A 20,787-nucleotide genomic window follows, 5' to 3' on the forward strand; every position below is an offset into this window, starting at 1 on the left:
ACTAATTTTGAGGTAAAAGCTGAACATTTTTTCCTCTGCATTACTGCAGTGGTGTTTAGATTTGTGGCTTTTAATGTCAAAAAGGGAAACTATAGCTCATGCATGCCTTTCCAGGCAGAGTAGCTCATGTAGAGGACACTAGAAGACTTACAGAAAGTCTGTAATAGATTCTGGAATCAACTCATCGTAATTATAAAGAAGAACAAATACCTTACCCTGTTTAATTATCTTATGTTTAAGAAATTTATATTTAACAGTGAAATCTGGGGCCTATATTTTTGCTGGTCTAGTCAAGTAATTGTGGGAAAATGTAGCTTCATGACAGATTTTTCCTATGAGTACATAGGGAATGTCTTTTTTTCATTCAGTTATCTGCACTGGCATGGGGACAAGGTTATTTGTGCTTACGTATGATATTTACTGCTCACCCCTCTGACTTTATCGCTCAGTGAGGAAGTAGAAACAGTGCTCTGTCACTTATGTCACAGGCACCACAAAAGCTAATAACAAATTTTCTAAGATAGAAATCAATTGTATAATTCTCACAACTGTGGCCAGCACTTTTTGCAAAATGTCTTTGAACATTTATATTTGTGAATAACAAATATATTAGTAAAGCGGTTTGCAGCTACTTTTTGACTCAAAAAGCTAAATTAATAATTTGTTCACAGTGAACAGTTTGCCTGGTAACAGTTATAATCCAGTACTTGTGCTCTCATAGTCACAATTTAAATGAGATGTTTGCATTATGACTAGTTATGGATCCAAGGTTTAAGTTGAAGTTTCAATTTTGGGTAGTTTTGTATCTTGAAGTGTGTGAATGTTCCAGTCCTGGACTTTATGTTATGATACATTTGAAAAAGCAAACAAGAAATGGCAGATGAAAGGTAAATATTAAGATAATAATCTAAAGATATTGTGGTTTGCAGATTCAACGTTTACAATCAAAAGACCTTTAAAAGTTTCTTCCTTCCTTTCCTCCACTTTCTTCCATTTTTCCTTCCTTCCTTTCTGACAGCTTCTCTGGGCTATTGCTAACATCATCACCTCTCTAAATTATCTATGAGAAAAGTATGTTTCAACTGCTGGCATAAAGGATATTAAACTGCAGAATGGTCAGTCCAACTGACGTTTACATTGATTATCAATTTCTTTCATCATTAATTTGTAACATTTTAAGTAATTTAAACATTTCCCCATGCAAGTAATCTTCCTTTTCTTCAAAGACACAGGGATTATTGGTTACTTCTCCAGATCTTGACAACATTCACCATTGTTAGCCAGTATCTGATTAATATCTGTGATGCAGAGTTCACTTTCTCTTAGCAGAAGTTTCATTCTATTTTCAGGGTTCGTGCTTTCTGCCTTGGTCCCGTCCCTCCATATACAATTCATTATCTGAGGAGGCATGAAAATACTGCTCTACATCTTCTCAAAACAAAATGCAAATCTGCTACAGCAGTGAAAATTTCTTTTTGAAAATGAAAGTGTGGAAAGAACTGCCACCTGAAACAAGTTTCTTTTGAGAGACACAAATCTCTAACAATTATTTCCATTCATCAAGTAGCTTCATGACTGTTAACATTTCTCCCACAAACTGCCTAATATTTCTTTAGAAACATGACTAGAGCTCTTAAATATTACACTGAATTTTATACCAAAATTGTCCTTTTAGGGACCGAGGATGAAAGTTTCCTTAATGTATCATGTAGGTCTTTACTGGAAGACTAAATAGCCGATTGCTGGATATTAATAATAAAAAGGAGGGATTTTCCCTTCCTTGTTCCAGGGACCTGCTAAGGTACTCAAATATGAACTCCTTCAGAATAAATGAGGAATACTGAAAATCTAGATGCTTACTTGAAAACATTTTGAAAGATCTTGAAAACCTGATTCTTATCTCCAGCTATTTGCAACAGCGTTGACTGAGAGACTGACATGTGAGTGACATCAGTTATTGGTAGGATTAGAATTACCTTCCTATCGTTTCCATGTCATTGGCTACACAAAGATGGAATTCCAATCTGAAGGATGTAAACTGGAGATTTATATATTTTGTATAGGTGCTGTGTCTAGAGTACAGTATGTACGCTTAATGTAGACATGCAATTAACAATTATACAGTATCTTGTGTGTTCAGTATGAACACTAATTAAAGGAAAATGCAGTATATTATTGAACTCTAGGGAGATCATGACAGGCATACAACTACCTGGTCTTAGGTATAATTATGCTTCTTTAACCTCTGCTAATCTGCAATAAAATCTCATTTTAAATTCAATGCAGAATTAGGTCTATTGATCTTATTTTTGTTTCCTAGTCACAGTTGGGACCTAAACTGGTATAGATTTTACATTGCTTTTGTTTCCTTGGCCACAGCAGTGTTGATTTATGAAATGCGATAGGAGAAGCAATCCATTTAGTTTTACACTGTTTGGAATAACATATTTTCAAGACTGATATCTGGCTGACAATAACTTAAAAGTCTGAGATACTGTAAGAAAGAAGCGTGTGAGGAACAAAGGATAGTATCTCCCTCATTCTCTTCCTACAGGCATCATCTTATTCTGTGCTTCTGAGAATACAAAATAGCATAGTAGTATATTCTACTAGGGGCAGAAAATGAAGAAACGCCTGGGAATTCCCTTTGTGTTATTGAATACTGAATGTTCACAGTACCTGTTATTATGATTGCGGACAGCTGAAATTGTCTGTTTTACGTAATTTAATTATTTTGGGTGCGTGCATACCATCATATCTATGCATCTTATCTTAACAGCATATTAGACTTCCTAATTTAGGGCATTAAAATTTATGAAATTAAAGTGTTAAAATTCTTATGATACTGTCAATTTATGTTCATTTGAGAATCCTGCTAAGGTGTCTCAGAAGCACTGTTGCGCTGGTGCTGCTACACTGGCTCTGCATCACACCAAGGCCCAATTTTTTTGACAGGAGGAGGAAATGGCACATTATGGTTCCTCACAGTGTCATTTCCTTGATAAAGCAAGGTAATAGCAGCAACTGTCTAAAGGGAAAATGCAGAAAGGAAATAATGTATCATAGTGACAATTACAAATATGTGCTGTGATGGGCAGATTTTGATTGGGATTGTAAGAGGAACAAAGTGATATGGCAACAAAAGCAATGGTGTATGTGGAGCAGCAGGGTCACACATGATGTTGAAGAATGTCTGGACTGAGAATTTGGAAGACTGATTCTAGGTAGGAGGAACAAGGAGCAGATACTCATGATGACAACTAATTAACTAATAAAACATAGATTAGAACTGTAAGGGAATGACACATTTTCTACAGAACATTTTATAAAAAGCTTTCTCTTTTCCCTTTTTGTTAATCTTCAGAGGCTTTGTTAAAAACTGTCACTCCCTAAATCGGTATTGGGTTGTTTTGGCAGAAGTAGACACTGTTTTTCTGCATTTTTCTGTGGAACACATAGTTGTCAGTTAATGTTAATAAAAATTTGTAGACTTCTGGAAAATGGTGGGCATAATGAGATGTAATGTAGATGGAAACTGAGCAGAGAGTGGGGAACACAAATTAACTGCTATGGGGTGGACTGGCATCTTGAAAATGGGGACCGGCAGTCCTGTAGCAAAGTGCCCCATACTTCCATATCCACACAAAAAAAGCAGTTCCACTGAATTCCGCTTGCGGATATCAGCTATGGAGGATGTGTATTATTTTATTTTCCTATTAGTTCATCTAAACAACAAACCTGCAAACTACATAACTTCATGTAATGATAGAAACTATTATGTTATTTCCACTTTCAAAACAACCAGTTGTTTTTAATTATCCAATGCATTTAATATAAGTATTGATTAAAACCTCACGGTAGTACATTCCTTTTTAAACACAATTCCATTCGAATATCCGGACCATTTAGAAAATGTATCTGATCTTCTCACACAGTTAAGAGTAAGCCTGTACATTTTGTGGAGATGGAAAGGGGAGAGGCACACACATTGTAGCTGATGGGAGAGGTAATGTAGAGGAAGGCAAAGATGTGGGTTAGGAATTTACGTAGTTTCTTTAGGCTTTTCTGTGCAAGCACTGATTTTATATTCTATGCATATTTTATAACTATATTTAATATGCATTTAGTGTGTGTATATGCATATAACAGTCTGGTGTCTTCACATGGGAATATTAATCCTGGATGAACAACTTAACATGAGGTCATGCTTCCAACTACATTTGCTCTTTATCCCTCTGTTCACAGACTTACCAGAAGAATCTCTTGTTATCTACTGCTTTTAGCTCATTCCCTAAGCAAATTAGATTATGTAGCCATGTACTGTGTGTGTTTTTCTGTTATTGCATAGTATCTCTTGAACTAACTGAGAAATTTCAACAAATTTGACAGAGGGCTAACAGTATCATAAAGGTTAGTTCCTAGCCATTTCATGAAAATGGATACTTCAGTAAAGAAAATACCAAAGTCTTATCGGCTGACAGAAAAAACTGCTGTATAAATTTGACCTATATTGGACAGCAACAAATCTGCGTGTGAGAAAAATATGATTGTCATAGCGTGGAGAAGCTTCCACTGGAGTTTGTTTCTTGCTAAACACCAAGCAATCTAATTATGAGCTTCAAAGCTATAGGGAACCAGGTCTCATCAGTTCCACGGTTTCTGGAACTACTTCATTATCTCCTAATGTTCTGCTAAAAACTGTACAAAAAGTTTTGGCCATTGATGCCATGGTGTATATTTTTTTGTGTAAACTATTGTGAACCCTTTTTTCTTTATTTTCTTTATAATGTCCCTGCTTTATCTGCAGCAAACACAGCAGATGTTTAATCCACTACTCAAAAGAAAGATGGAAAGCATCCTGTATGGTCTGTGATCTAAAGAAGAGCTGGATCCTGTAAACATTTGCATGTGAACTGACCTTTCCATCCATGACTATTCTGAAATACATTTTCCAAACTGTAGTGTGGAACCAGACTTGTTCTGTACATGGGCTAACGTGTAATTGAAATTTTATTTTCAGGACACCTTCGTGAAACATAATATTATAAAGATTCAAAGCTTACCAAACTCAGAAGCCTTTTCTTCTAATAGAGGGCTGTTTTGGAAAAACTTCACAACCTAAATAGTTTGGAGAAAGGGATGTTTAAAAGGTTTTAATATTGTAATTTTGTAACAATACAAAAAACATTTATTTTGCTGTTTCATCATTCTAGAATTATTAAATTATTTTCAGCCAAGAGTCAAGAGAGTAAGTCTGAGAGGTAAAAATCTCTACAAATTAGCAGTAACTGCAAACAGGAAATTATGAAAAGAAATGCTTAACCTGTCATAACTCTGGAGTACATCTGTAGAACCTCTGTGTTAAATACTCATACATTACTTGCTCTACAAACCTTACGGATCTTGGCTGCTCTTGAAATTGCCAATCTGTCAGCAGAACAGTTTCCCTACTGCTGGAAGTAACAATAAAATCTCTTAAGAAATGTTTAGTATTACTTTGTCGCGACGTCCTTGAAAGGTGTAAGGTTAAAGACTGCAGGTATGGCTTCTCAAGAAAGTTATGTCTTCAGTATGCTAGCCACGCTCTCTAGTCACCAGAATTACGGTGATAATGTTCATTATGTTTACTGGTTTTGGTCCTTCAAAAGCCTTCTGCAGCTACGCGTTCTTCATGTACACTACTCCGCCCACGATATGATGTTCATCTCACTATTTTTTAAGATATTCTGCTGTTGTGACCTCATGACGGTTGCCCTGAACCAGCGCGGTGTCTCTGTATTTATTCCCGTGTGCTATCGACCGCAGAAGTCCTGCTGCTGTTACCGGCTGCCCAACTTTCTGTTGGAGGCCCACTTCCTCCATCCACTACTAGAAATGATGTTTCCTTTTAAAGGTAGGGCTGCACGAACGCTCCTGAAAGATGAGCTATTCCAGGGTAGCTGCCCATGTGTGTGCTTTACCTCGTGGTAAACGCAGGGTAGCAATCCTTCAAGGAAACTAAATTACACAGCCTCTCGTTTGCCTTGGATTCGGAGCGTTCACGTGATGGTTAGAGGCTAACGCCTGGTGAAGCCACGTTGTAGTTGCCTCGCGTAACCGCGCACTGTGTCTCCCATCCTCTCCTCTACCAGAGAATACGGTCAGCTGGCAAAAAAAACTCACCACTTAAATCCTCCCTCTGCTGAGGCATCTCTCAGTGCGGCGCACTTTTATTTATTCACAACGGGCTCACTCCTGAGGAACAGACTGGCCCGGGGAGGCCAGGAGCTGGGGGGGGGGGCCGCCAAAGCATCCCCGGTAATACCCGAAGGAGCCGCAGCCCCCCGGGGCTCCAGCGCCGGGGCCGTGAGGGGGCAACGTCTGACACGGCCGCCGCGCAACGGCCGCCAAAGGCCGCCGCGCAACGGCCGTCAACGGCTGCCGCGCAACGGCCGCTGTGGCAGGGCGGTGGCGGGGCCGGTGGGTCGGGCGGCCGCGGGCGGCAGGCAGGCAGGGAGGGGAGCGCCAGGCGCAGCTCGCCGTCGGTCGGCTCTCCGCGGAGCAGCCAGCAAGGGGCGCTGGGCGGCGGGTTTGGCGCGGGGGGGAGCGGGCTGCGGATCACCTGCAGCAGCGCGGGGAGTGGGAGGGGGGAGAGCGGGCAGCTCCTCCCCCGGCTGATCACACACCGCCCCCCCCCCCCCCCCGGTGCCCGGTGCTAGCACGGAGGCGGCTGGGCAGAGGCGCCAACCTGCTGCAGGCGCACGGGTGCCGCACACGCCGCTGGCAGCCGGGGCCGGGCTGGGGGGGCTGCCGGCTCCGCCGCGGCTCCGCCGCGCTCAACGCTTTGCCCCAGCCCGGTGCGGCGCGGCCGTCAGCCTCCTGCTGCCGCTGCCACCGCCTCCCCGCGGGCAACCGCCGCCCGCCCGGGCACCGCGAGCAGCGCCCGAGAGAAAGAGAGGGAGCGAGCCATGGCCGAGGGGGGCGAGGGCGAGGACGAGATCCAGTTCCTGCGAACTGTAAGCGCCGCGCCTGCTTGCCCGCCCTCCGCGCGGGCTTGGGCACGGGGCCGGGCGGGAGGAAGAGCCCCCGTGGGGTCGACTCTGCCCCGAGGAGGGCCGGGGGGCGCGGGGGCCCGCGGGTGCAGCAGCGGGGAGGGGAGTGGGGGGCTATTGCCTGCGTGGGGGGGGGAGAGCGGAGGCGGTGGCGGCGCCCCCCCCGGGCCGGCCGGCGGAGCGGGGTAACTCGGTGTGCTCGCGGGGGGGGCGCGGGCAGGGCGCCGCCGCCTCCCCCGGGACCCCTCCGCGCTGCCTGCCCGCCCGCCCGCCGCGTATTGCGGATACTAACCCTCCCCAGCTTACGAGCTGCAGTCGCGCTCCTCTTGCAAAAATAGAATTAAAAAAGAAGAAGAAGAAGAAAAAAATCTCCTCTCCTCCTCCCCGCCAAGGTTCCCGCTAACTTGCAGGCTCCCTCCTTGCTGGGCACGGACTAACACTTTTTTTTTTTTTTTTAAATTTGGTGCGAGCATCCTTTCTTTACTTCTCTTTTTTCAATCCAAGGCATGTTAAGGTGCTGAAGCGTTTCTTCCCTCAGTTTACTTCATATATTTGCACTGTTGCATTTATGCTTATCATCTGGTTTATTTTTCTTCAAGCGACGCTTTTATTTGCCTTCTGGGCCATCTCCCAAGCGCTGTTTATATGCACAATCCTAGCAAGTTTTGCAGATGGGCATATTTGACTGGTGCTGTACACAAATCCTGTCACAGTTTTTGAAGAAATTGCTGAGACGTTTTGTGGGTAGAGACACTGAAACTGCATGGCAAAGCTTAGCTTCGTTTTTCTTTTTTTATGTAGTACAGTCTGCGTTAGGAAGCCTTCATGGTTAGCGTCATGCAAGAAAGTACATTAAAGCAGGGGGAGGGAGTAAGCCACATAGATAACATATGTGAAGCATGTTCATATGAGTTTTGCAGCTTTGTGAATCCTGGATCTCCCTCTTTTATGTTTATTTCGGTCAGATACCTTAAAATAATAGATATACATGCTGCTCGTTATTCATTTATTTTGAATTCCTGGGAAATCTGGTCTTACTGGGGATACAGTGCTGTTATGCAACACTGGCATGAAGGCAGCCAACTTTTTTCCTCTCAGCAGTATGCGACTTCTGTTGTAGTCTTGTCTAACGTTCAAAGACAAAACACAAATATTTCTTTGAAAGAAAATGTGTCGTTTCAATTTATGTGAGCTTTATTGTTAGTACTTCTAACTGTTAAATATTTCTGGAAGACTTCCACGATGACGGGCTTACTGCAGGTTTAAATGTTAAGCTGAGCTCATGGAAGTGCTGTTATCTGAATGCTTAATAGGGGAAAAAGAAGCAGTGTGCATGCTAATGCTGCTTTGCTCATAGAGAGTAATGTTAAGCTACAGCACCTGACAGCAGCAGCACATTACGTAAAACAACACTCCAGATAATGTGTGTCAGGCTTAATAAAGATTTGGCAATCCTCACCTTAGACTAGCCTTCAAAAAATTTCAGAATGTTGTGCTGGTGGCAAAGTGACCTTGAAGAACATGGTAAACTGAGGCATTTTTTCCCCTTAATGTAGTGAAAGAAAAAGGGCCTGACAAATTTCCTTTTCTGTGAAGTTTTGACTCTCTAATCCATAGCTGTGTGTATGTGGTGGTTTAACTTTTCTTTTCGCTTCTCTAAGTTACAAACACTTCTTGGAAAAGTTGCTTTTAAAACATATTCTCAACCTAGTCTTTCTTTTATCTATTCTTTAGAGAATATTAATGCAGGCTTTCTAAGCTATGAGATGTGTTTAACTTTCAGAATGGCATGGATAGAAAGCACTGGAAATGGGATATTACCTGATAATTGCTGCAGTTTCTGGTTTTAGTTGTTTATTTTTAGGGACCGACAAATGCATGAATGGTTTTGTGGGTAAACACAAGTTTTCAAAGAACACCTTATGCAAATGAAAAAGCTTTTTGTGCTTTTAATACCTTAATCAGGATGTCTGTAGACCCACTCACTACATGTAAGGAGTGTTCTTTGTATTTTCTCCTTTTGCTAGATACTGCTAAACTTTCTAAGATGCAGGTTCTTCTTCTGATGTTTCAGAATTACTCTAGCATCTTTAAAGTTTACCCTGGAATGTAAACACAGTATAGTATTTTTAATATTTAAAGAGGATTATGGGATTTTCTTCCACACATTCCATATTTATTTGCATTAAACTACTAAACTGAATTTGTATTTGCCCTCTGTTTTGATTGATTTTGACTGGTAATTTTGTTTTCTTTTCTTCTCCACACATTCCTGCTTTGCCTAATAATTCCTCTTCTTTGTTTGGTGCTTTTATTTATTTATTTTGTTATGAAGTGATGTCATGCATTTCCTCAAACAAACTTGCTGCCTAGGGTGGGTTTTTGTTTCTTTTGGGAGCGATCTGAGTTTGACATGTCACTTTGGAAGAAGTGAATGTGGCTTGCCTTGGATTTCTGGAAGCATCAACTCTTTAAATTGTTTGAGAGTCCTTCACACAGGCTGGAATTCAACTGCTGTGCTATTTGGGCTCTCCCCAAGGAAATTTTTTTTACAGTCCTGTGAAGTTTGTGCTTTTCCAGGGACAGTGCTCCCCCGTTAGTTTGTTGAATACTCCGATTGGAGGTAGCCTTATGTTACGTGTATCATTTGTTGGGGTTGGGCATACTGACTTCTCTCACTCAATGCATACGTGGTGCCCAAGAGGAAGGGAGCAGAGCAAGGGTCTTGCTTTTGCTTGTGTTAGTTTTGGGGGGGGAAATGCTTCCCTGTACAGTTTTTAAAAATGTTAACATGAAAGACGTGTACAAAGTGAACTCCCACTCTTCAGTCTTCTCATTCAAGAGTATAAAATATTTGTAGTTAATATTAGGAATGATATGTTTATTTTTTCGGGATGCCTAGGTTGTCCACAGTGAAAATAATTCAGAGTTACAGGAGAGAACAGAAAATGCTTTAGTCTAAATGCGTAGGCTCCTTCTATAACACAGACGTGGAAGGACTGATTTGCTTCGTGCAGAACCCCCATAAGGGAAGACGTTGTCGTGGAGCAGGTTTGTAAGCTGATAATGGAATTAGTATTTTGCTGACATACTGCAATTGTTTTATCTAGTGTATCTAGTATCCTTTATATTGGATAAAGGTGTCCTAAGTCTTGGAAGCAGTTATGTACCTAGGAGTGACGAACGACGTTGTAATCTACTCATTAGATATGAGCGTTTTCCTGATACCAGTGGGTACGGCTTTCTGGGGCTGTGGAGTAAATTAGAGGCAGATTTGCTTTTAGATGTTCATGGCAGTTCACACCACCAAGACACACTGAAGTGCGGCTGACAGGGTTATGGCCTTTCTCACTGTCCCTTTAGGTGGTGAAGGCAAACATGCCTGTGAGGAGTCAAAAGCATAATCAGTGTGAGCAGCGCATTTCCCCAGATCTACTGGACTTGTTGTCTCCTTTCCATGTCTTTTTTTAAAGACAGGAATGCTGATATTCCATTGCGTGTGCTCCACTAATGCTTTTTTTTCATTTGTTTAATAGATAACTTGCAGTAAAATAGAATCTCTTGCTCGTATGAACATACTCTGTGCTGCCTTATTTTCTGCGTGGTTTTGTAATTCTTCCGAGCGTGGCTGTTGGAGAAAAGTATGAGGGTACTTTCCAACACTGGAGAAGTACTTCTGACTGCAACTGAGTGTTATTTAGGATTCATGTTTGATGCACAAAAGACTTTCTTAACTCAGTGCTGGGACTTAATACTTCAGATAATGAGAGAACTGAGCGGATATCAGAGAATTTTTCTTCAATCTGAAATGAAGAATGTAACATGGTCTCATTTGAAGGACAAGAACTGTGTGATTCCAGAGTTGCTTATCTTCTGTTCCCGATATTCTTCATTAAGATGCCATTTAAACAATGAATGCCACTTTGCATCTGATGGAAATCATATGCTTAGGTGTGATCCTGAATGATGACGTCATGACTATGGAACTAGAAGAACCTGGACAGACACAGTCTGAAGATCATGTTAATTGTTCTAAATACTAAGTAGCCAACCATAAGAATAATTGTTTCTGTGTGCATTTCACAATGAAATGGAATAGAAATGTGTTTTTTTTTCTGTAATGTTTTTTATACACTGCAAATCTTAAAGTACTTTACCATAGTATGTTAGATTCTGGGAGCTGCAGTCATCAAACATACAAACACAGCTGCTAATGGGCACTGAGGAAAAGGCTCAAAAGCAGCCTTGGATATTAGGAGCAGTTTTAAAAGGAAAGAACACCAAAAACCACTTTGGCTAGCCTCTATTTATTTTAAAAAGTATTTCTTGTAGTTAGTATTTGGCTTCTGAAGATTCACCAGGGACTGGCACGGGAGAACCATTGTTTAGCAGCTCACATGAGGGATGGCATGGCTGAGATTGCAGGGTTTGTACCTTCCTCTCTAAGGCACTGCACTGCAGTACGGATATTGAATATGCTCTCAAATTCTGTTTTGGAATTGAGCTGGACAGACTGTTTGTAGTGATCAGGTTTTAGCTAGGACATTTCATCCTTTTTTTTATTTGGGAATAATACGCAAACATTTTATATGTAAATTTTTTTTGATTGAGAAATCGTTTGACAAACGTTTTTATACCACCATTGGAATGATCTTACTGGATAAAATCAGTTGTCTAGTCTGTATACTGTCTTGTTCAGTGCTCTGCATCTGGAGGCTGTCTGTATCGGATGTGTCAGGCGGAGGTTAAGGCAGACATGTAACAGAATAGTCGATCCACCCAGGAAGTTTCTTTCTTGCCCCGTGAATGAGCTGGCAAATGTTCTGAGGCATAAAGGGCTTCTTTGCCTTTCGGTATCTGAATGTGTTTTAATGCACGGTGCTCCTTAACATCATCATGGCCTGAGGAATATTGGCTGCAGAAGTTTAAGCTGTGGGGCTGGTTAGACAGACAAAATTTCAGTATGAAAACTGGTGAACTTCTGAATGAAGACTTGATGCAGTTTCAGGATCTACATCTGCATTCGTCTTCCCTATTTGAATGCTATATTATTACAGGCATGTTTTGAAGGTAATTTTCCTCCTATAGAGCTGTGTGGAAGGCGCACAAGGAAGGTGCGGTTCAGGAAGGCACACCACTCTTTCTTGCATGGTATACATGACATGGTAAATAGCCTTTGCTGAACTGTAAAATGAACACATTTTATTAGGGTGGATGGAAGAAGTTTAAATTTCTCTTAGTGTGGCTCTTGCAGTTAGACTTGTGATTGATGAAAGAAGTGAGCAGTGTACTTTCTATATGTCTGTCTTTTTTTTCTTAATTTGCTTACAAAATGAGTAGTATTTCTTTTCTCATTAGCAAATAATTAGTTGCAAATGCTATAAAGCAGTGTCATAGTATGAAGTTCTGCTTGATTGTCATAAATATGTACCACGCGTTTACTGCCGTGGGTTAAGAATATCTAAAAATAAATATATTAGTCAAGTGAACAAAATATATTTTATCATATCACTTTTAAAAAGTATTTGTTTGCTTAGATCAGTTTGTAACGGGTCTCATAGTCACCGTGCGTTAGTGAAGTTCTGTTCTGCAGCTCAAGGGTGAAACTGCGATCCCAGTGAAGGCAGAGTTCCTCCTGATTTCACTGGAGTCAGGCTTTCGTCTCCAGATTTAGTTTGCAGGCAGAATGGCCAGAAACGTGCATGTAATATGTGTTATTTTGTAAATACAGGCTTGGCTCTCAAAAATACTACAAAAAAAAGATATGAAAAGATTCAGTCTTTGGTACAAATTGCTCTCAGCTATGACACTGTTAAGCCACAAAAAAAACCCCTCTTATCTGATCTATCTCTTAGCGCAGCAGTTCTGGGAAATTAAGCTGTGTGAGTTTGTGGAGGTGGCTGTCCCTGTCGTGGTGCTAATGTGCAAATGAAATTACAGCAATTTTCTGTTTGTATTTTGAACTAATGAGGGCCTTGTTCTTTTTATCCATCATCAGTGGGAATTTTGCTATTGAGTGCACGTGGATACTTTATTTCCTCAAAAGAATAAATTCTCAAGATAAGTAACTTCTAAGGGCAAATGAATAATATTTTCCTATTTAATATTGTTCTAGACTTCATTTCTGAACTACAGTGGTCTTGTCTGTGTGCAGAAAGTTCTGTAGCTCTGAAGTGGGAACTTAATATTGACATATCAGAAAAGTGCCAGAATTTGCGCTCTGGTTTAATTGAGGTACCTGGTTTGATTTTTTTTTCCTAAACCACTAATTTAGGTAAAGAGATGGGGTAACTAATGAGGAACATGGTCCAGGAACCCTAATCTTTTTATATTGTGTCCAAATTCATCCATCTCCCTTACAAAGAGGCGTATTTCATTTGGTCTAACTTTTCCTGTGTGAAGATATTTGCATTCATAATGTGAATTTTTAAAGTAGTATTAACATTTTTCCTTAGTGGGAGGAAGAGGATTTGATAGGTATGGAGTTCAAAGCTAAGCTCATTCCTGAAGAAGAACGAATAAACAAAGCAAAGCAAAACAAAACAAAAAGCTAGTAAAATGGAAAAGCGAGGACAGACTTTTAGTCCAAGTTATCTGGTTAGCGTCTTTTCTTGTTAAGATGAAAAAAAACTTCGGTAGACTTTTTATCGTATGTTACAAGTAAATTACTTTTAAGTTTTATAATTTTATTTTCTTTTGATGGGGCTGAAAACGCAAAGCCTGTTACTTGATCCTTCAGACAGCTTGAAAACACCTATTTTTAAATCTTAACTGTGATCGGACCGAAGGGAGAATAGAGCACTTTCATAATTGACACACTTTATAGCCTGGAAACTCTTCCGATAGCTAAGTAAGACCAGCCTTGTGCAGTTTTCTGCCTCTAGTCTATATTCTGCTGTAATCATAAGCCCTATACGATGTTTTGCCTGTGTATAGTGCTTAAACCCTGCCTGGCTGGCTGGGTTGTCTCCAGCGCTCTCAGAGTGGAGCGCCTCTTGAAGAGGCAGCCTGTTGCCTGATGCATCTCAGTAAATTAGAAAAGGCACGAAGGGACTAGTTTAGATAACGGTATAAAGGCAACAGAAACAATGCAGAGCTACTGCAATATTTTGTGCCCATCGGGGGCACAGAGATGGTATTTTTTGGCTATCAGTGCAGCAAATCAGATAACTTAAGGGCAGTCACTGCCTGCAACATCTTCACGGGAAAGGACATCCTGGTTTTGTAACAAAACCTAGCAGGGGCTTGCACTAGCTTCTAGGGTGGTGTAGCTTTATGTATTTGCTGTTCTCGTATTAATAAATTGGAGTTTCATTAAATAGTTGTGTAATCATTTATGAAAGAACTCTTGCTTGTCTTTGTTGTTTTTTGCTGTATAATAATGGTAGTGTAACTTGACAGGGAAAGTGCCTCAACTTTTAAAATATGTTGCTACTTCCAGAGCCCAATGGTAGGTTACTTAGCTACAGATTCTAACAGATATATTTGCTAATTCACATTTAAGTTTGAGACATGTATTGTCATTCAGTTGCAGCTTTGCTTAGCCTCAAAATTGCTTAAAAAACCCAAACAAACTAGGATTTAGGTGCCCACTGTTTGGAAGCTAAACTACAAATGAGAAGTATGAGGGATAAGGAAGGTATCATAAAATGAACTCCATTACTGCAATTTTTGTTTAAATGTAGTGTCATAATGGTCATTCTAACAGAGATAATGTGCTTATAAAAGCACTCACCGTAGCAGCTACATTACATTTTTCAATAAAAAGATGGATACAGTCTTTCAGTGATGAGGTGTAAATCAGTGTTTATCATAGTCAGGCATGACTTCCTTATGACTATCATGTGCTTGAAGAAAATTTGAAATATAATAGGGGAATATATATTACATAGTAATATAATACTCTTCTAGTACGATTTTCGTCAGAAGTTGACAGGATATCATTCTGTAAAATGCATCGATTAGTGAATTTTTAACATGCAGGATATTTTACTGCAGGACAGTTTTTTTGTTCACATTCTGAACACGGTAGGACAACGGAAAAGTAGTAGCAAGGTCGTCACGTTTTGTGAGATCCAGCTTCTCAGAAGATTTCAGAGTAATTCATGCTGTATAAGGACATACTTCCTGATATCAGCTTGTCGTGCTTTTTAACTGGACCAAGGGAAATAAAATAGGACGGATATTAGCTAGTGGGTTAGTTAAAGAGCACAGCGTGGAGCACTAGCACATCGTGTCTCTCCACCTCTGTGGAAACTTCTCTGGAATCCTGCTGCGAAAGCTGAGCACGCTGAATTTGGAGGGTGTCCCAGCTTAAATCCTGCTTTCAAAGGATTGGTGGAAGGAAGCAACAGAAAATTTGCGTTAGCTCTTCATGTATTTTCCCAGGGACTGTCAGAAAACGAAGTTGTATGAGTGGACTCAAGCCAGAAATGACTGTCTCCTATAACTATACTCCTTCCTTCCAAACAATGTAAATCTAGAAAAAAGACTGCCTGGGCTTTGTATGGGATGCCGCCTTTGGGTTCATAAAAGGAGAAAGGAGAAAAATCCTTTGATGTCTATACCAGCCAATTTTCCTTGGTGTATGAACATATTTCATTCCTGTGATGGCTAAACACCAGTGCTTAGATAGAAGTTGAGGTGGAGAAATGGAAGGAATTTAAAGGGTGTTCATAGGAAGCCTAGGTAGTTGGATAGATCTGGTTAAGACTCAGTAAAGTACTGGATAGATGGATTCATTCATTGGTGATTGATCCTCATCATACATCAGGGTTGTAGCCATACTGATAAACATCTGGAAATCATTAATGGAATTCTTGGGGTGTTTATTCCCTAGTTGCAAAGTAGAACCATTTCAGTGGTACTAGGAAGGCACGAGCTAGGTGATTACATCTCTTTATGCAGACACATGGCATTCATCCCAAAGCAATATTTGATAATGCATTGGCTTTTAATACGTCTAATGCAATGAATACTATGCATTTTAAGAGTTACTACTTTTGTTACTGGTATTTTGGTGAAAAAATCCGAAGCTTTTATCCTTTACAAAAGGATAAAAATTGCAAATGAAATAGTCAATGAAGGACTGGTTTTCCATTTTGAGCTGAGCAAGGTTCTTGTAGAAATATCCTGTAAATCTTGATATGAGAAGGTTTCTGGAAAAGCTATGGAAGAACCATTGTTGCATTTTTTTTTTTTCCCAATGGTTTCAAAATGCTGCTTGCATGCTTATGTCTCTGATTAAAGCTTAACTGAATCTGGTAGAAGGATGTTTTCCAGAGGGGGAGCTCTTAATTCTGGATTTTTTCCCACCTGCACTGCTGATCTGACAAAGGGCAAAGATGAGTGTATTTTTCTCCTCCCACCTCTCCAGAACAAGAAAAAAAACGTGTTAAAACCAATCCGTCAGATTTACAAAGAAAGAGAGAGATTTCGATGAAAACTTCAGTAGTCCGTTTCTCTACGTCATTTGTATTGATCTATGATTAGTATGCGTCTTCTCCCCCTTTTCCTTTGCACGCCTGACCTCAGGAAACCACCTGCCCCTCACTGAGGTGAGGGATTCCAAAATCCTTAAGTTCGGCTGAGCAGCATTTGACTAGAAAGAGAGGGATGGAGTGAGGGAGAGAGGGTTGTCAAATCTCAGAGGTGATCTTTGCTATCTTCTTTAGACATATAGCTTGTTGCCTGGCTTTTCTCCAAAATTATTTTATTATTTTATTTGTTTTTTTTTCCAACTGAGTTTACACAAAAGTATAAAGCTCCCCCCCCCCCCCCCCCCCCGCCGCCATCAATGGCGTAGGAGGAGGGGAAAAAAAAGAAATTATATAGTGAAAATTAGAAATTCTTATCCCAAAAGCTGAAGGGAGGTATCTTTTTGTAGGAGAAACATGCTGCTCAACTCCATAAACATTATAAACTTGTATTTTTAACAACTGAAATGTGTACACCTCTTTATTGACTATAGCCAGCCGAGAATGTAGGAATTTAATTTTTTACTGACTTAGGACTATTTTTGAATGGTCAAGTCAACCCTTCTCATATCTGTTTTAGTCTACTGAAAATTTGTAGATGATGATATATTTTATTGAAAATGTTACAGGCATCGCTTTCTGGATTATTCTGATTATATCACAAGTTATGTATTTCTCTCTTTTTTTTTTTTTTTATTCTGAGGTTTTTAGTGAATTTCTAGCTTATAATTTGGGGATCTGCTGCAAATGCAGCTGAAGTCCCTGAATTTCGTATTTCCTTGTATATTTCCTTCATAGGTCTGTTAGCGGTGCAGAATTGGACGTTGCCTGTTTTATCTTCTTTGTTATTCGGCCCTCTGTTCTGTGGTTTCTTTTTCCCTGGACAGCTGCAGGGTTAAGGGAGAACGAGTGGCAATACTGTTCTCTTTCAGACCGCTCTGTTCTGGGGGTAGCCCCTCAGGTTTGGTGAAAGTCAGCTCTCTGCAGAAGTCTAGTTCCTCGGCTTAAGGAATCATTTAGTCTGGCCTTCTGCACAGAGATGAGCTCTGCTGACTCTGAGAAAATCTTTAGGTGAGAGAGACTGTATCAGTTCTCCTAAACGTCTAATCCTTTAAAGTAATCCAATAAATATACTGTGTGAGAAATGTTCCAACTTCAGAACTTGATGGGGGAGATTTGTTTCCATGCATGGCACCCGCATTTCTTTTTACGTAGGAGGGTCTTGCTGCACTTTTTGATTTACTAACAAAACAAACTAACATGGATCAGAACGAACATTCAAAGAAGGAATGAGTTTAATTGGGTAGTAAACTGTGTAGAATGTGTGAACATTACAAAATTACATCTTCTCTGCATAGCTATGTGATTTCCTATTGATGAGTGAGGTTTTTTATGATGATTTATGTCTGTTACAGAATTACAGTTTGACAATTGGAACCACATCTAGAACTTGGGAAGCGCACTTTGTTGTAGTAAGTTCTTATTCAACAGTTATGATTTGCTATTAGTAACTGTACCATAGTGATTTGGGGTTTTTTTTGGGAGGGACAGAGAAATGAAGAGTTCTGGGCTTAAAATGGATTTGTAGCAGCACTGTATACCTTTAAATAAAGCAATCAGCTGAAGATAATCCTTAAACTCCTTTGGAAATTTCTAGCTGGATCTCATTTTCCCCTGCCTAAGGAATAAATAGTTTAAACAAAGTAAATGCAGAAAATAGGCAGGTTGCTGTAACATGTTGTTAAGGGCTATTTCATTAGTGAAAGAGTAGGAGAAAATACTTACAGTACAAATATAATTTTTGGCCATAAGCCTGAAAACAAATCTTGTATTACAATGGCTGTTTCAAGTAAAAACCTGGCTCTCTGACCTATTACTTAAATTCCACTGCGATCTGAATGTAAATTAATTGATTTCAGTTTAATATCTAGCAGAATAATCTGCTCTACATGCGTTAAAGATTTTATGAACTGATTGGTTTGTCAGTGACTGCACTGCACAGGATTTAAAATAGGTAATGTTTTCTTAAATGTTTGAGTTGATCCTTTGAAAGAGGAGTTTAACGATCAAGCCAGCAAATGACCTTTATGCACAGCGGTTCATGTCAGTGAGTTACATACCATCGAGGAAGGACTATGGCTATGTCTGTGTTTCAGAAAGTCTGATTCTGTTCTCACTGGAGTTAATGTGAAAGCCCCTGTTGACTTTAACCGAAGCGGAATCGCACACTGATAGCCTTCTATACTGTTCTACATAATGATCTAAATGTACAGAAGGCATGTGCTTTTCTGTGCTCTGTCTGCTATTTTAATTACAATTAATATTTATCTTGTTTATGCACCCAAACGGTGTGCCCTGGCTTTGCACAATTAGTATAAAAATATATACTGTGTTGCTATTCAAAATGTTTAAATCTAATTATGGGTAGGCTGTTGCAGCTCTGCCACACAGATATACTGTCTTGTCTACTTCAACAAAGGTAATAATCTGTCATATGTTTCTCTTTTCTGAGAGGACAGCTAAGGTTATCTTATTGTACAAATCTGCTTGAAGTCTTTGTTTGTAAGCTAAATGCTGTTCTAGCTATGTAGCATTCTTAAATTAACAGTGTGCTGTTACTGTGTCCGGCTAATTTTTATTGTCATCTGTGTAATCCATAGCAAGCGTTAATTTGGAACTGAGATAATGTATACTGTGTAATTTATTCAGGAAGTTATATATGCTGTACTGTTCTAAAGGAGAGTACTGCTTTGTAGTTGCTTGAAACACAAAATATTTATTTTTCTCTTATATTTCTTACTCTTCTAGTGTGGTATCTTTATTTCTATCTTTTCTTTTTGACAAAAAATCCTTTTGCCCGGTCTTTACTGTAAGGCTGGAGACCTGTGTTGTCTTGAAGCCCTTATTTTTAGGTGAGTACAGTCACTTTTGTTTAGTTATTATGGAAAGTTTCAATCATACTGCAAGGTAAGAAACGATATCTTATCACAGATAGTTCCTGAAAGATCCTAGGTTCTCCTGTCTCCAGGGTGTCTCCAAGCCTAATAAAAGCTGATTTGAGTTTAGGGATGTCAACACTTGGTGGAACTGAGCTCTCCCTGTGCAGTGTTGCTATTTCAGACTCATGTGTTAACTATGACAATAGTGAAATAGTGAAAATTATGCACACTTTCAGGTTAATTGTAGAGAGCAGATTAATTGTAAAATAGGCCTACTTTTTTCTGAGTCTTTCAGGATTGTTTACACAGTACTCAGAATGCAGCAGAATATGTAATGAAAAAGTGTGTAGGCATAGGAATATTCAAGCCTTTACCTTCTACTTCCATTTTTTCACTCTGCTTAGTCTGGCACTTTGACTCCTGGCTTACAGTAAAACTGTGACCATCTGTAATGGAAGGGTCTTCAGCTAGTTGTGGGTTACAGATTATTTGCATAGCCATAGCTGATAATGGTCCTTTTCCAGCTTATTTCCTGCTAAAATGGTCCATGAATTTCCTTCCGTATTTACTGAATTGTTCATACATGGAACCAAATCTTTCGTCCACCCTTGCCTACGTTGTATTATAAAGTAATCATTGCTTTCCATTTAAGTTTTACTCCGGTGTTGCCTAATTGCGGTTTATTATTGCAGATGATATATATGGCATGTTTTCATGGCTGTGTCTGCTTAAAATGTTATGTGCTGTTTTCCTGTCCTTCTTAAGCACTGAAATTAATTTGGATAAGAGTGAAAGTAAGAAAATCACTGATACTGATACTCACTTGAAGATAGATATTACTTACTTTTTTCTTCCATGCTTCTTTCTTGTGGATGATTCATGATTGATCTTGACCTTGTACAAATTTATGTTTGAATTTACTGTCTAAATTAACCTGTATCTGGATTCAAACCCAATGTCAATCTTTAAATTCCTTTAGAAACACATCTCCTTTTCTTTGAGGAGCTGCAGAAACGTGTCCTAAATACTAGTTCTGCGTCTTAAGGAAGACAGCAATGTTGAGGAAAAACCGAGGACTTTTTATAAGCATCTATCCAATCTCTTGTCCTCTTTTGAAAACTGGCCTACTATTGTGTGTTGTTTTTTTCTCTTGGTCCAACTCCTGCTGAAGTCAAGGTTAATATATTTCTTTCTTTAGGTTAGGATCTTACTACATAGAATATATTCTTGTATTAAAAAGTATATATAAAATTCATTGTGGTTTTATGACAAAAAATTGAAATGGTTTATCACTTTATCATGCTTTTTTCCTTTGGCTGTGGGTAAAGAATTATTTTGAAA

General features: G+C 39.6%; 1 protein-coding gene and 1 long non-coding RNA gene across 10 annotated transcripts in view; one reads left to right on the plus strand and one right to left on the minus strand.

The window, feature by feature from the left end:
- Positions 1-5,133: 5,133 nt before the first annotated feature.
- On the minus strand, positions 5,134-7,504 carry LOC138066813 (uncharacterized). The gene is made up of 2 exons (XR_011140314.1): positions 7,324-7,504; positions 5,134-6,144 (listed from the first exon to the last, which is right to left on the minus strand). It is a non-coding gene; the product is annotated as an uncharacterized lncRNA (long non-coding RNA).
- RYR2 (ryanodine receptor 2) overlaps positions 6,706-20,787 on the plus strand; it is a 469,316-nt gene continuing 455,234 nt past the window's right edge. For 5 of the 9 annotated variants that reach the window (XM_068939250.1, XM_068939252.1, XM_068939253.1 and 2 more), the window contains exons 1-2: positions 6,706-6,995; positions 17,923-17,979. In XM_068939250.1, the coding sequence (XP_068795351.1) occupies positions 6,948-6,995; positions 17,923-17,979 (105 nt within the window). In that variant the 5' untranslated portion in view covers positions 6,706-6,947. The remainder of the gene's footprint in view (positions 6,996-17,922; positions 17,980-20,787) is intronic. The other 4 variants (XM_068939254.1, XM_068939259.1, XM_068939256.1 and 1 more) reach the window with 2 other exon arrangements.

The sequence above is a fragment of the Struthio camelus genome, chromosome 3 (genome assembly GCF_040807025.1).
Source record: "Struthio camelus isolate bStrCam1 chromosome 3, bStrCam1.hap1, whole genome shotgun sequence".
NCBI lineage: Eukaryota > Metazoa > Chordata > Aves > Struthioniformes > Struthionidae > Struthio > Struthio camelus.